At 38.3% G+C, this 17285-nt stretch overlaps 1 protein-coding gene across 1 annotated transcript in view; it reads right to left on the bottom strand.

The window, feature by feature from the left end:
• Positions 1-17285, bottom strand: part of ADGRE2 (adhesion G protein-coupled receptor E2) — a gene marked incomplete at both ends in the record, with an annotated part of 93309 nt that overhangs the window by 8641 nt on the left and 67383 nt on the right. Inside the window, 2 exons of the mRNA XM_084249987.1 lie at positions 8232-8399; positions 14895-15048. Of these exons, the coding sequence (XP_084106113.1) occupies positions 8232-8399; positions 14895-15048 (322 nt within the window). The remainder of the gene's footprint in view (positions 1-8231; positions 8400-14894; positions 15049-17285) is intronic.

The raw sequence follows: 17285 nt of genomic DNA, 5'->3' as shown, positions 1-17285 counted from the left end.
TGCTGTATATAATTTCACATTGTTCCTTTCATATAAACTTTATAGCTACTTAATAATTTCCATTAAAAATGTCTTATACAGAAAATGCCAACCAAGAATACTTTACCCTAAAAAGCTCTCCTTCCTCTATGAAGAAAAATAAGGACCTTCTCAGATAAACAGAAACTCCAGAAATTCATTACAACTAAACTCCCATTCCAAAAATTTCTACAAGAAGTCCTAAAGCCAAATCCAATAGAAGAATGAATAAGAAGAACAAAATAAAGGAAGGAATAAAATCATAAAAAAAAGACAAACAAAATGGCAAATATAGACACCAACATACCAATATTAACTCTAAATGTAAATGGAGAAAACTCATCAATAAAAAGACATGGGTAGCAAGCTGGATTAGAAAGCAAAATCCAACCTTCTGCTGTCTCCAGGAAATGCATTTAACAACAAAAGATGAGCATAGACTGAAAATAAAAGGTTGAAAAACAATCCTACAAGCAAGTGAAACAAAAAAAAAAATGGCAGGAACAGCTATACTTATATCAGATCAAATAGACTTCAAATTAAAAAAAAGTAAAAGAGACATAGACATTACATTATGATCCAGGGGACAAAACATCAGGAAGATATAACACTCATCAACATATACTCACCAAATGAGGGACTACCAAAAAAATTAGACAATTATTATCACCTCTGAAAACAGACATTAAAGAAAATATATATATGATGAAAGGCTTCAACACCCCACTTTCACCAATGGAAGGTTCAACAAGACAAAAAATAAACAAAGACACTAGAGCCCTAAATACATAGAACTCATGGACTTAACAGACATCTATAGGACACTGCACCCCATTTTTCTCAAACATGCATGGATCATTCTCCAGAATGGATCACGTACTGGGCCACAAGACAAACAACAGATACATGAAGATCAAAATCATTCCAACTAGCATCCATGATCATAAAGGCATCAAACTAGAAATAAACCATAAAAAGAAAGTAAGGAACCCTACCTCCTCATGGAGATTGAAATCCACACTATTAGAAGATAATGGGACTAATGAGGAGATCAAAGAAGAAATTTAAGAATACTTTGAGTTGAACGAGGAGAACAGCAATTTCCAGAATGTATGGGATGCAGCAAAAGCAGTAATAAGAGGAAAATATAGAGCAATACAGGCTCACATCAAGAAATAAGAAAGAACTCAAAGAAACAACCTAATCTCACATCTGAAAGAGCTAGAAAAAGAACAACAAAAAACCCAAAAGCCAGTAGAAGAAAGGAAATAAAAATCAAAACAGAAATAAATGAAATAGAATTTTTTTTTGAAAATCCAGATCAATTAAACCAAAAATTGGTTGTTTGAAAAAAGAAACAAAATAGACAAACTTCTAGACAGGCTTACAAAGAAAAAAATGGGAGAAAACAGATACAAATAGGATTATAAATGAAAGAAGAGAAATCACAACAGACTTAGTAGAAATCAAAAGAATAATCAGAGAGTACTATGAACACTTACATACAAACAAATTCAACAATCTGGAAGAGATGAAAAAAATCCTAGAATGATATAATAATCCAAAGCCAGATAAAGAAGAACTAGAACACTTAAAAAGATCAATTAAAAGCAGCAAAATTGAAGCAGTAATCAAAACATTCCCTAAAAACAAAATCCCAGGCCCAGATGGCTTCACAAATGAATTCTACAAAATGTTCAGCAATGAATAAATGCCTATCCTACACAAACACTTTCAAAAAATTGAAAAAGAAGGAATACTGCCAAATGAGTTTATGAAGCCAACATTAATGACACTAATACCAAAACCAAAGACAATACAAAAAAAGAAAATTACAGGCCAATCTCCCTAATGAACACTGATGCAAAAATCCTCAACAAATCCATGCCAACAGAATCCAGTAATGCATCAAAGGGATAATACACCATGATCAAGTGGGATACATCCCAGGGGCACAAGATGATTCAACATATGAAAATCAATCAGAGTAATCCTACATATCAACAAAAAGAAAATAAAAACCATATGATCATATCAATAGATGCTGAGAAAGCATTCGACAAAGTCCAACATCCATTTATGATGAAGGTCCTTGAAATTCTCGGGATAGGAAGAATATACCTTAACATGATAAAAGCCATATATGACAACCCACTCCCAATATTATTCTCAATGGCGACAAGCTGAAGGCCTTTCCTTTAAGATCTGGAACTACACAAGGATGTCCTCTCTCACCACTGCTCTTCAATATAATACTGGAGGTTCTAGACAGAGCGATTAGACAAAAGAAAAAAATACAAAGAATCTGAATAGGGAAAGAAGAAGTAAAACAATCACTATCTGTAGATGATATTATAATATACATAAAGAACCCTAAAAACTCCACAGAAAAACTACTCAAAATAATCAACCAGTTTAGTAAAATAGCCGGATACAAAATCAACACACAAAAATCAGTAGCCTTCCTATACACAATCAATCAATCGGAAGAAGAAGAAATCAAGAAAACCACCCTTTTGTAATTGAAACAAAAAAATCAAATACTTCAGAATAAAACTAACAAAAGAGGTGAAGGACCTATACAAAGAAAATTATTTTAAAAAACATTGTTAAAAGAAATAGAAGAAGACACAAAGAAATGGAAAGACATTCTCTGCTCATGGATTGCAAGAATTAACATTATTAAAATGGCCAAACTACCAAAAGCAATTTACAGATTCAGTGTTATCCCATAAAAATATCAATGACATTCTTCAAAGAAATAGAACAAATACTGATGAAATTCATATGGAACCACAAAAAAAAATAATAAAACACAAATAGCCAAAGCCCTACTAATGAAAACAAAGGAGAATGGTGTTATCACATTTCCAAATTTCAAGCTATACTACAAAGCCATAATAATTAAAACATTTTGGTATTGCAACAAGAACAGACACACAGACCAATGGAACCAAATAGAGAGCTCAGAAATAAAGCCACAGCTATAGGACAACTAAACTTTGACAAAGGAGCAAAGACTATGTAATGGAACATGGACAGCTTGTTCAATAAATCATGCTGTGAAAACTGGACTACCAGATAGGCAAAAAAAAAAAAGAAACTAGACCACTACCTCTCACCATGCACAAAAATCAACTCAAAATGGGGCCTCCCCTGGTGGCGCAGTGGTTGAGCGCTGGGCTACGAAGCTGCCCACAGTGGTCAGTCTGCCTGTTCTGTTCCCCGCTCTGGCTCTGGTGAATTCTCTCACCTTCCTGCGGCAGGCTGCGCCTCCCTTGCTGTCTCTTGACGTGGTCCCGGCATTGGGGAGACCCTTGCTGTCTCTTGACGTGGTCCCGGCATTGGGGGAGACTCCCGAGAAGCAGGAAGTTTCTGTGCTCCCCCGAAGAGGGAAAGTTGTACTTCCCAGAAGAGGGGAGTTCTTGCACTTCCCAAAGAAGATCTGAACTAGGGAGTCTCCATGGCAACGCCTGCTAAAGCGCTCCTCTTTGTTCTTGGTTAATGCAGAAGTTCTAGTCATTAATTGGCATATGAAAACCCAATTCAGACTTAGATGTTAATTGATTTGTTATTCTTACACCTGAATTAGTATCAAAGAAAGTAAATAATGCAAAAGGTATAGCTAGGGAAGAAATGTTCCAGCCCTGAGGACTATGGAGAACAAACTGCCCTGAACCAACTGTGCTTGGAAGCCTTAGCCTGACACAGGGATGGTGGGGGGGGGGGAGGTTAGGAATTTCTAGTTAGGAGTTAGACTTCAGTAAAACTTACTTAGATTTGATGAGTTGTTTCAGACCACTTTGAAGTAATCAATTTATTAACCAAGTTAATTGAGTGCTAGGAGATAAAATGATTTTAGTAATTGAATATAGAATAGGAATTTTACACCCACTTTATAACTGAGAAAGTTTAATTGTTGCCAAATGTTATGTATATATGATTGATCATGTTAGCAAATGAGCTGTACCTAGGAAACTAATTGTTCTTAAGGTTACCAGAGAATTGCCCTTTAGGTGTGAGACCTAGGGAGTCTTATTCATGAGAAAATATGTATTGATTGTTTCTGTTCTGCCTTGATGCTTACACTGATGTAATCCCATGGCTGGGCTTAAGGTATAAATAAAGACCCGCTGAGATCCTCAGCAGGAGATACTTGCACAAAATAAGGTGTGTCTTCCTCACTCCCACCTCGCTCCACTTCCCCTCAGCCCTTTCAGAGAAAGAGAAAAAGGAACTTTCACCTACTCTGTCCTCTCCTTTCTGAGATCCCTGACACGACTTCTAGCTGGGGTGGGTCTCCAACACCCTCCCGCACTTCTGACTATACCCAGTGTTTGTATAAATAAATAAATAAAATCTTTAAAAAAAAATGAACTCAAAATGGATAAAAGAACTGGACATAAGACCTGAAACCATAAAATATATAGAAGAAAATATAGGTAAAACACTACAAGACATACATTGCAATATCATCAGTGGGAGGGAGAAAGGAGCACAGGGGATTGTGGTGATGGTGCACAGGTCAATTGATGAAGGAAAGTCTATGGGGAATACAACTGAGGGGTTTGGGAGAAGCAAATATTGTTTAAAAATGAACAATGGTGTAAAAAATAAAAAAAAATTAAATTTTTAAAAGATCAAAATCATTTCAACTATCTTCTGTGATCATAAAGGCATCAAACTGAAATAAATCATGAAAACAAAACAAGGAACCCTCCCACCTCATGGAGATTGAAATCCACACTACTGGAAGATCACTGGACAAATGAGGAGATCAAAGAAGAAATTAAAAAATACTTTGAGTTCAATGACAATGAGGAGACCAATTTCCAGAATGTATGTGATGCAGCAAGAGCAATAATAAGAGGAAAATATATAGCGATAAATCCTACAAGTAAATGGATATCAAAAAATGGCATGAACACTATACTGATATAAATAGATTTTAAATTAAAAATGGAAACGTGTTGGAGATGAGCCAAAATGGCATTGGGGAGGTTCTTGTTTTTCTCCAAGAGGATTATGACATGGTTAATCATTGGGACACTAAGACCAGAGCATCCCATGGTGTGAATGAAACTGGTACACTCCTTGGACATATGAAATCAGAAAAGACTGTGACAGAGAGGAGACAGGACAGAGCAATACACTTCATTGAACAGGAACTGGGTGATGGCATGGGCTGGGGGAATACACTGGCAGGCTGCCTGCTCAGCCAGGGACCCTGGGGAGAGAAAACTAAACAAAATGGAGGCACACACCCTTGCTTATGGAAAATATGTGTGGAGGAGCAGGGGTGTTTCCTGCAGGTTAGGACCTTTCCCCTACCCACAGGAATATTACTTACTCTGTGAAGTGCCCTGACAGAGTGCAGACCACAGAATCATGAGTTTGGAACTGCAGAGGACGAGAATTGGTGGCGTGACAGAAACAAGTCATAGTTCCCAACACCTATTTTCAGAACAGTGGATACAACTTCCAGTCCCTTTCCCCATCTTCTGATTCAGCAGCTATAAGAGCGAGTCTCCAAATTTACAGAGACAAGGGCACCCAGCTAAATTAAATAAAATAAAACTACAGTGCTATACACTGGAAACATAAAAGTAGTTCAACTCTCTAAGTTACTGCTGGAGATACTTAAATAAAAACAAACAGGGAAAACTAAAGCAGCAAAATGGACAAAACCAAACCTCCTTCCTCTATCATTGCTACTATTCAACATAGTATTAGAAGGCCTAGCTAGAGCAATGGAGCAAATGAACGTAAAGAAATTCAAATTAAAAATGGTGAAATAAACTCATCACTTTTGTAGATGACATGATAGTATATATAGAAAGCCTGAACAAGTGCACTAAAAAGCTCTTAGAAACAATAAATCAGTACAAGAAAATGACAGGCTACAAAATCAGTTTAGAAAAATAAGTTGTGTTCCTGAATTCAAACAACTTGAAGAGAAGGAATTCAAAGAGATAGGCCAATTTACAACTGTATCAAAGAAGAATTAAAGATCATGGAACTAACTACATGGGAGAGGAAAGGTATGTAATTTAAAATTGTGAACATTGTTAAAAGAAACTAAAAGTTCATAGAGGAATGGAAAGATTTTCCTTACTCCATTTTTAGATGAATAAACATCACTAAAATGGCCATCTTACCCAAAGTAATATACAGATACAATGCAAGCCCTATCAAAGTTTCAACAGAATTATTCAAAGAAATAGAGCAAACACTACTGACATTTATATGGAACTACAAATATCCCAAACAGTCAAAGCAATATTGACTAAAAAAGAATGGCAGTATCAAACTGCCAGACGTCAAATTATACTACAAAACTCAAATTATCACCAAAACAGCATGCTATGGCAGGCCTCCCCTGGTGGCGCAGGCAGTTTAGCACCACAGTGTGAAGCTGTCTGCAGCCTCTGCAAAGCAGGTTCAATCCCAGCAGACCGGCGAGGCTCCCACATGGCACAGCCGACCTCTCCTGACTTGCCCACTGCTCCCCTCAGCAGTATATTTCATCGTCTGCCTATTCTGTTCCCTAATCTGTCTCTGGTGAATCCTCTCACCTTTCTGCGCATCTGGCCTGTACCCCAGTTCTTGTAAAAATAAACAAATAAATCTTTTTAAAAAAAAAAAACAGCATACTACAGTAACACACTCTCACTCACCCTAAAGGATTAGACTCACAGAAATAAGCCCACACTTATATGGACAGCTAATCTGTGACAGAGCAGCCAAGAGTAAACATTGGAGAAAGGGAAGTCTCTTCAACAAATGTTGCTGGAGAAACTGTACAGCTATATGCAAAGGAATGAAACCAGACCACAAACTTATAACTTGCAGAGAAATTACATCAATGATGATTGAAACTTAGACCTAAAACCTGAAATCAGAAAATAGAATAAAACATAGGTGAAATACTTTGCATCACTGACTTCAGGGTATGTTTGGGAACTATCCTCCAACAGCAAAGGAAACAAAGGAAAAATAAACAAACAAGACTGCATCAAAGTAAAAAAAAAAAAAAGGAAAACTCTGTACCTCAAAAGAAACAATCATTGAAGGAAAGAAACTACTGAAGAGGAGAAAATATCACATATAATATATCTGACAAGAGGCCCATATCAGAGAAGTACAAAGAATTCATGCACTTACAAGAACGTAAATAATACTAATGAAATAGTGGGATGCTCTAATGAAATAGTGGATGCATGAAAATATCTTCTTGCTCCCACTAATTTCTTCAAAGAAGACATACAGATGGTCAACAAATACATTAAAAAAATATGGGTTATCAGGTATCATCAGAAAATACAAATCAAAACCACAAGAGACACTATTACAGTTTATCAAATGCCTCATTCTTATTCTGTAGTCTTTTCCTGGCATGTACTTACTTCTTTAATAACTGAAATAATTCCAATCCTCCTTCTATATTCAGTAAAATTAATTGTTTGTGTGTGAAGAATTAATTAACCTACTCAGGAAATGGTAACTATTTTTTTAAACCCACATAGGAGGATTATAGAATCAGCAGTATCTTGCACTTACCTATTTCCTAGTCTTTCCCCAATTTAGATGGCAAGTTTAAAGGTAGAAAAATAATCTTATTATATTTTTTATCCCCAGAACATATTTTAGCACCTAATTAGAGTGATTATTTAATAAGTATTTGTAAAAGACTAAAAAACCAAATGGCTGAGTGAGATAAACAGATATGAGTAGTCATCAAAAAAGGGGAAATGCTGTTGAGAGAGTGAGACCTTGTAATTGAGAGGCAACAACAGAGAAGACACACAGGAAATAGAAATTATATTACAGTAGCCAGAATTTACCTCCAAAGTCAGAAACAGAGCAGTTATCTTGTAATTATCTGCTTGCTAGAGACCATGCACGAAGAGATGAAAGAGAGGTGACCTTCTCTTGGGAGGATAGTGTCCAAAGGGATAATGACTCCAAAGAGCTGAATCTGACACAAGTTTGCATTCTGTTTTGTGTTTCTAACTCCAGATAACTCTATTTCTCAGGGAAAAGAGAGGCAAAAGAATCCTTCACCCACGAGGCTCATGGGTCTTCCACTCCCAAACCACATAAACTCTAAGTGCTTCCATCACACATTCTCAAGTCAAATTCTCTAATCTCAAATTATGAGTAAAGCAGAATGATTTTTCCCACAGGCCTCATGAATGACTCCACCTTTCTACCCTTCTTGAATGTAGAACTTCCAACTTCATCTTCACACATGGAAGAAACAGCATCAGTGAACTCAGACTCTTCCCTGATGATGTCCGTGTGAGCCAGAGCATCCGTAACGGTAGTGAGGAAGGTGGCATGATGGGTAGGACTGCCTTTATGGGTTCTAACTTCAGGTGCTGTAAAGGGATAGCAGGTACAGAATAGTTTGGTCATATAGAATCTGGCTGTGATAAATATTGGATTCCGAAAGTTAATTTTGGATGCATTCAAATATCTTCTTGCTCCCACTTATCTCTTCAATTTCCATCTTAGAGCCTCTCTCTTTCAGCAGTATGTAACACAGTTTATTTGCTTTCTTTCTTCTCTCCCATTTAGAGTATTACCTTTTTAACACTGTTCAACCCTTTGATTTTCTTTCAGCCATTTACAAACATTTACTAATCATTTACTGTGCAGTAGAAACTAAATTACAATATGGGGCAAAGAAATAAATAAGACTTATTCCTTCTTTTTTGTTTTTTAATTTTTTTATTTTTTTAAACAATATTTTCTTCCCCCACCCCCTCAGGTTGAGTCCCCATAGAACTTCCTTCCCGAAGGCACCCATACACCATCACCACAGTCCCCTGTTCTCCCTTCCTCCCTCTGACCCCTATCCCTCCTCCTCCCCTGCAGTATGTCTCTGATTTGTAATTGTCTGTTTTCACTTTATTGTGATTTGTACTGTTATTAATAATTTTTTACACTGATGTCTTATTTGGTTCCCCTATATTCCTGCTATAAGTGAAACCATCCAATATTTTTCTTTTTCCTTCTGTCTTATTTCACTGAGCATAATTCCTTCTAACTCCATCCATGTTGCTGCAAATGACATGAGTTTATCTTTTTTGATTACTGAATAATATTCCATTGTGTATAAATACTACATCTTCTTGATCCAGTCATCTATTTTTGGGCATTTGGGTTGTTTCCAGTTTTACCTATTGTAAATAGTGCTGCAATAAGCATAGGCGTACAGGTGTTCTTTTGAATCAAAATTTTTGTGTCCTTTGGGTAGATCCCTAGTAGTGGAATTGCTGGGTCATATGGTAGCTCCAGTTTTAGTAGACTGAGGAACCTCCAGATAGCTTTCCATAGTGGTTGGACCAGTTTGCACTCCCACCAGCAATGTAGGAGAGTTCCTTTTTCACCACATCCTTGCCAACATTTGTTAGTGTTTTTTTTTTTTTCATATGTGCCATTCTTACTGGTGGTATCTCACTGTGGTTTTGATTTGCATTTCCCTGATTATAAGGGGTGTTGAACATTTTTTTTTTTCATATACCTGTTGGCCATTTGCATTTCCTCTTTGGAGAAATGTATTTAAAATTCTTCTGCCCATTTCTTGACTGGATTATTTATTTTGTTTTTGTTGAGCCGTATGAGTTCTTTATATATCTTAGTGATCAATTCCTTATCAGTTGGATGGAGTGCAAATATTTTTTCCAGTCAGTGGGGTTTCTCTCTGTTTTGGTTAATGTCTCTTTGGCTGCACAGAAGATTTTCAGTTTGATGTATTCCCAGGTGTTTATCTTTGCCTTCACTATCACTGCTTTAGGTGATGTGTCTTTAAAGATGTTTCTGAGATGTATGTCTTGTAGTGTTTTCCCTATATTTTCTTCTATATATTTTATGGTTTCAGGTCTGTGTCCAGTTCTTTTATCCATTTTGAGTTGATTTTTGTGCACGGTGAGAGGTAGTGGTCTAGTTTCATTTTCTTGCATGTGGAGATCCAGTTTTCCCAACACCATTTATTGAACAAACTGTCTATATTCCATTGCATATTCTTTGCTCCTTTGTCAAAGATTAGTTGTTCATATAAGTGTGGCTTTATTTCTGGGCTCTCTATTCAGTTCCATTGGTCTGTGTGTCTGTTTTGGTTCCAATAACAAACTGTTTTAATTATTATGGCTTTGTAGTGTGAAGTGTGATACCTTCTTTCCCCTTTGTTTTCATCAGTAGGGCTTTGGTTATTTGCAATTTTTTGTGGTTCCATATGAATTTCCTCAGTATTTGTTCTATTTCTTTGAAGAATGTGATTGAGATTTTTATTGGAATAGTGTTGATTCTGTATATTGCTTTTGGTAGAATGGACATTTTAGTAATGGCAATCCTTCCAATCCATGAGCAGGGGATGTCTTTCCATTTCTTTGTGTCTTCTTCTATTTCTTTCAACAGTGTTTTATAGTTTTCTTTGTATAGGTCCTTCTCCTCTTTTGTTAGGTTTATTCCCAAGTTTTTGATATTTTTTGTTTCTATTATAAAAGGGATAGTTTTCTGATTTTCTTCTTCCGATTGTTTGTGTATAGGAAGGCTACTGATTTTTGTGTGCTGATTTTGTATCCTGCTACTTTACTGAACTGGTTGATTATTTTGAGTAGTTTTTCTATGGAGTTTTTAGGGTTTTCTATGTATGTTATCATATCATCTGCAAATAGTGATAATTTTACTTCTTGTTTCCCTATCTGGATTCCTTGTATGTCTTTCCCTTGTCTTATTGCCCTGCTAGGACCTCCAGTATTAAATTGGAGAGCAGAGGTGAGAGAGGACATCCTTGTCTTGTTCCTGATCTTAACGGAAAGGCCTTAGCTTTTTGCCATTGAGAATAATATTGGCAGTGGTTTTGTCATATATGGCTTCTATCGTGTTAAGGTATGCTCATTCTATCCTGAGAATTTCAAGGGCCTTCATCATAAATGGATGTTGGACTTTGTCGAATGCTTTCTCAGCATCTATTGATATGATCATATGGTTTTTATTTTTCTTTTTGTTGATGTATTGGATTACATTGATCGGTTTTCATATGTTGAATCATCCTTGTGCCCCTGGGATGAATCCCACTTGATCGTGATGTACTATCCCTTTGATGCGTTGTTGGATTGTGTTGGCAAGGATTTTGTTAAGGATTTTTGCATCAGTTTCCATTAGGGAGATTGGCCTGTAGTTTTCTTTTTTTGTGCTGCCTTTGTTTGGTTTTGGTATTAGTGTAATGCTAACTTCATAGAACTTATTTGGTAGTATTCCATCTTTTTTCAATTTTTTGAAAGAGTTTGTGTAGGATAGGCACTAATTCACTGCTGAACGTTTGGTAGAATTCATTTGTGAATCTGTCTGGGCCTGGCCTTTTGTTTTTGGGGAGTGCTTTGATTACTGCCTCAATTTCGCTGCTTGTAATTGGTCTGTTTAGTTGTTCTACTTCTTCTTTGTCCAGCTTTGGATGATTGGATCATTCTAGGAATTTGTCCATCACTTCTAGGTTGTTGAATTTGTTTGTATATAAGTGTTCATAGTAATCTCTGATTATTCTTTGATTTCTAGTGAGTCTGTTGTGATTTCTCCTCTTGCATTTGTGATCCTATTTATATGATTTTTCTCCCATTTTTTCTTTGTGAGCCTGGGCTAGAGGTTTGTCTGTTTTGTTTATTTTTTCAAAGAACCAACTTTTGGTTTCATTGACCTTTTGGATTTTTATTTTAATTTCTATTTCATTTATTTCTGCTTTGATTTTTATTATTTCTTTTCTTCTTCTGGCTTTAGGGTTTTTTTGTTGTTCCTTTTCTGGCTCTTTGAGATGTGAGATTAGGTTGTTTCTTTGAGTTTTTCTTGTTTGTTGATGTGATCCTTCATTACTATATATTTTCCACTTATTACTGCTTTTGCTGCATCCCATACATTCTGGAAAGTGGTGCCCTGCTTGTCATTCAATTCAAAATATTTTTTGAATTCTTCTTTGATCTCATTAGTCCAGTGGTCTTCCAGTAGCGTGGATTTTAATCTCCATGAAGTGGGAGGGTTCCTTCTTTTCTTTTCATGATTTATTTCTAGCTTGATGCCTTTATGATCAGAGAAGATATTGGAATGATTTTGATCTTCATGTATCTTTTGATGTTTGTCTTGTGGCCCAGTGTGTGATTGATTCTGGAGAATGATCCATGAGCATTTGAGAAAAATGTGTACTTGGATTTTTTTGGGTGCAGTGTCCTATACATGTCTGTTAAGTCCATGAGTTCTAAGTCTTTATTTAGGGCTCTAGTGTCTTTGTTTATTTTTTGTCTCCTTGATCTGTCCATTGGTGAGAGTGGGGTGTTGAAGTCTCCCACTGTATATGTATTTTCTTTAATGCCTGTTTTCAGAGCTGATAATTGTCTAATATATTTTGGTGCCCCTTCATTTGGTGAGTATATGTTGATGAGTGTTATATCTTCCTGATATATTGTCCTCTTGATCATAATGTATTGTCCATCTATGTCTCTTTTTACCTTTTTTAATTTGAAGTCTGTTTCATCTGATATAAGTAGGGTTGTTCCTGCCTTCCTTTTCAGTCCATTTGCTTATAGAATTGTTTTCCAACCTTTGCTTTCAGTCTATGCTTATCTTTTGTGGTTAAATGTGTTTCCAGGAGACAGCAGAAGGTTGGATTTTTCATTTTAATCCAGCCTGCTATTCTGTGTCTTTTTATTGATGAGTTTAATCCATTTATATTTAGAGTTAATATTGATATGTCGACATCTGTATTTGCCATTTTGGGGTCATTTTTGTGATTTTATTCCTTGCTTATTCTGTTCTTCTTGTTCATTCCTCTGTTGGTTTTTGCTTTAGGACTTCTTGTAGAATTTTTTGGAGTGGGGGTTTAGTTGTAATGAATTTCTGGAGTTTCTGTTTTTCTGAGAAGACCCATATTTTTTCTTCATAGAGGAAAGAGAGCTTTGCAGGTTAAAGTATTCCTAATTGGCATTTGCTGTGTTGAAGTTTGCTGAATATGTTACTCCATTCTCTTCTTGCCCGTAGTGTTTCTTCAGAGAACTCAGAAGTTAACCTGATTGATTTTCCCTAATAAGTTATCTGTTTCTTCCCCCTTGCCAGTTTCATTATTTTTTCCTTGTTTTGGTCTCTTGCAAGCTTTACTGTTATATGTCTTGCTGTAGTTTTCTTTTCATTGTAATAATTGGGAGTTCTTCTCACTTCTTGTATGTCTGTATCTGTCTCCTTTTTCATGGTTGGGAAGTTTTCTTCAATTATCTCCTTGAATCATTTCTCAGTTCCTTTGTCTGTCTCCTCACCTTCTGGAATGCCTATAACTCTTACATTTCCTCTCTTCATGGAGTCTGATAATTGTCTAAGATTATCCTCATACTGCTTCATTTGCACTACTCTCTCCTTTTCTCTTTTGGCTCTTTTTATTTCTGTATCTTTGATACTACTGATCCATTCTTCCATTTCATCGATTGTGTTTTCATTGCTTTTCCCAGAGTTTTTATCTCCTCTAGTAATCTTTTAATCTCCTGCATTTCTTTTCTTTGCTTTCTTAAGGTCCCAATTTCATTCTTCAGTGATTTTTTGTCTCAAATCATTTTTCCTTTTTGTTTTCTTTCTGCTTTTTAATCATGATAATCATTAATTCTCTGTCTGATAGGCTGAGAAGTTCTTCCATGTCATTGTTGAGCTCTGGTGACTGTATTTCTTCTTGTGGTATGCCTGTCTCCTGCTTGCTTATTTATTTATATTTTTTCTTCTCCCTGTTGTTTGCTTTTTAATTAGTTCTATGTGTTGTGACGTTGTGTCACTAGTGTTGGCAGGCATCTTTGGAGTGCACCCTTGGAATCTGGTGAACACCAGAAAATGTTCACCAGACTGAGACCAGCACTGGTAGGCTAAACTCCACCAGGGTGTTGATGCTGTGTTGCTGGGCACTGTCCCTTACAGTTCCCTCCCTCTGTATTTACTCAATTCCAACAGGGAATCAGCTAGTTGGGGATTTAGTTTGATCAAGAGGTGGTGCCAGAGGCCCTTACTCGCTGATATGTGCTTTTTTCCAGTGGTTGTCTGAGAAACAGAGGGGGTTGGAGGGGAACACCTCAACACAGGGGCTTTTATTCAAGGTGGGTGCTGTGTCTGCCCTGTGTTCACCCTGTGCTGTGCCCACAGCTGTATGGATCCCGCGTCCTGAATTCTGCACTCTAGGTCTCAGTTCCAGGGCTCTCAGATCCAAAACGCTGGCTGTCACCCAGTGCAGTGTCCACTGTTATGGCGCGTCCCACGCTCCAGATCCTGCTCTGAGCTCTCAGTTCCAGAATGGGGTCTTGCTGCACACCTTATTTCCCTTCTCACCCCTGTTTGCGTGGCCCACCCTCTCTCAGAGCCTGAGGGTGTTTTGGGGATCCTTGGTTTCCAACTATCAGGATGTTGGTGTTTTTGTTCTGGTTGCTAGGTGGCACCAGAGATCTTTCCTAGTGTCCTTCCAGGACTGTTTTTTCCGGTGGGTCCAGGGCACAGAGTTGGGATGGCGTGGAGCACCTCAACGACATGGGGTACTGTGTCTACCCTATGCCCGCTGTCGTGGGCATCCCACGCCCCAAATTTCGTGCCCCGGTCTCAGTTCCGAAGCCCTCAGATATAGGAAGCGGGCTATAGCCCAGTTCAATGACAGCAGAAATGGTGCCTTTTGCACCCCGCTCCCGTGTCCGGGAGCCTGGTTTCTGATTACTCACTCAGTGAGGGACATTCACCTCAGTGACAGCTCCCGCGTGTCTCCCCACAAACCTAGGTCAGAGGCGTGGGCACCTGGGCAGCCGTGATCCATGTATGCTTTTCGCGCACACTGCTTTTCCACACAAGCTTATCAGCTGGCTTACCACACAAGCTTGGGCTATTCACAGGTCTCTCTGCAGAGTCGTTTTCCTCTAATGGCACCTGGAGCCATTCTGTTACAGGCAGCCCCAATATAAAACAGGATGCCTGACTGTGGGTCCGCACGCACGAGCTTAAAAGGGACATATTAATACTCCACTGCAGGCACACACAAAAGGTTAATAAAAGGTTTATTTACAAGGGAAGGGGAAATGAGGAAATGTACAACTCAGGGAGAAAAGTGGGAGATAAAGTCTTAAATGCATCCTACCCATACCGCCAACCTGGAAACCCAATGGCACTCTGAGAGCTGGCCGTGAGACAAGAGCCGTGAAGGCAAAAAGCCCCCTCAAGACCCACATGTCTGGTTTTATAACAAACCTGGCTGCTTAACTCTACTCTCAGGTTCCAGCAACCTTCCCTTTGGTGGTGATGGGATTTGTCTTTCCCAACGTCCTGATGGCTTTGGTTTGGAGGGGGGTGGAGTCCACAAAGGCTGTATGGAATTAGCTCTGGACATCCTTTTCCCCCTAACAATTCGCACACCTCTGGGGCTATTCTTCAACAGTTCTCCACAGTTTCCATTCACCGGGTGCAGTGCCTGCAATAGTTCCTTTCCACTCACAGTCCCGCTTGATGTGTTGTTTGTTCTCGTCGTTTTTTTGTTTTTTTGTTTTTTTCCTCTCTGTTGGTCAGAGTGTACCAGCGTTGTGGGTGGGGGAGGGTAGCAGGGTTCGGAACTTTCTTCTCTTTTCGTCCTCTTTTATGGCAATTTTCCTCTTTGGGTAGTTTGCCAGAGTCACCAGTTTATCTTCCGTGTCCTGGTTTTCACAGGGACCTGCCACTTTTCCTCCCTATTAACTTTTTTTTTTTATGGGAGGACTTACTTGCAGAATTTCCCCATCGCTATGTTGATCCCTTCTTCAAGACCTATTCCTTCTTTCAATGTGTTCACAGTGTAAGTTGGGAAAAATACAGAGAAACAAATACATAAATGAAACAACCTAAATGATACTTTAAGTCTGGTGAATTGGATCCTAAGAGAGTCACCTTTTCAAGGATGTTAATAAAGGTTTTGTTACAGAGCAGCCCCGATATAAAACGGGTTGCCTGACTGTGGGTCCTCACCTGTGCACTTAAAAGGGACTTATTAATACTCCACTTCATGCACACACAAAAGGTTGATAAAGGTTTATTTACAAGGGAAAGGGGAAATGAGGAAATGTACAACTCAGGGAGAAAATAGGGAAATAAAATCTTAAATGCATCCTACCCGATCTGCCAACCTGGAAACCCAATGGCACTCTGAGAGCTGGCCGAGAACCACGAGCTGGCAGAGAGCCAACTGCTTACCCCCACCCTTAGGTTCCAGCAACCTTCCTTTTGGTGGTGATGGGATTTGTCTTTCCCAATGTCCTGATGGCTTTGGTCTGGAGTGGGAGTGGAGTCCACAAAACCTGTATGGAATTAGCTCAGGACATCCTTTCTCCCTAACAATTCCCCCTTTTCACTTTTTGCCACTATTTCCATGGTGATGAAGAAAAAATATATAGATGCTGGAATACAGTCTCAGATGAAAATTCTCCCGGTTCCAGTGTGAAAGAAAACCAGTCCCTCCAGGTATTGTTCATTGTGGAAAGCAAAAGTCCTCCATTCCTGGAAAAACAGTTCATCAGTCCAAGCCAAAAAAAAAAAAAAGTGTCTGGAGGCATTAGCCAAAACAAGACAGCAAATATGTCAAAATCACAGGAAAAAAAAATCTTATAATGGTTCAACTGATGTAAAACACAAATTTTCTCAACCTTGATCCCAAACTTTTAACAGCATAGCAAAAGTTTGCAAACTAAATCTACTTTTAAACCATTTTCCTATTTTTGCATAAAATCACAGGGCAGAATAACTAAACAGCAATTTTATCTGGCTTTGTTGGAATACTCCATATAGGATCAGAGTGAACCGTTGACATCCGGTCGATGTAGGCTTCAGGAACAAAGTTGGTCTCATCAGACTCCACCTGGGCTTTCCTCTTCTTGAGGGTACCAGGGCTTTTTCGTTGGCCGGGTTGTCCAGTCCTGCCAATGGAGGCAAGTTTCCTCAACTTCTTGGGAGGTCTCTGGAGCCCTACGAACACAGCAAACAGGTTCCACTCTTCTTGGTTCAGCTCTTTTTCAACTTTCTGGAAGAACTCCATGCAAAGCCACACAATGAAACTCGTGTCCAATTTTTTTAGTTTAAGCAGACAAAATCCCCATGGAAGTTATGCAAAAACAGACGCTGAGATAAGTAGCAAAAAATTACTACTCAAAACAAAAAAATCTTATCAGAAGGCTCCCAGAGGAGCCAGAGGTGAGCTGGGAAGTTCGCCCATGCCAGGCACCTTCTGGCCTGCTGTCCTA

Source organism: Talpa europaea (assembly GCF_964194135.1).
Source record: "Talpa europaea genome assembly, chromosome: 12".
NCBI lineage: Eukaryota > Metazoa > Chordata > Mammalia > Eulipotyphla > Talpidae > Talpa > Talpa europaea.
The sequence above is the reverse complement of the archived record's forward strand: the minus strand, read 5'-3'. Positions and strand labels throughout refer to the sequence as shown.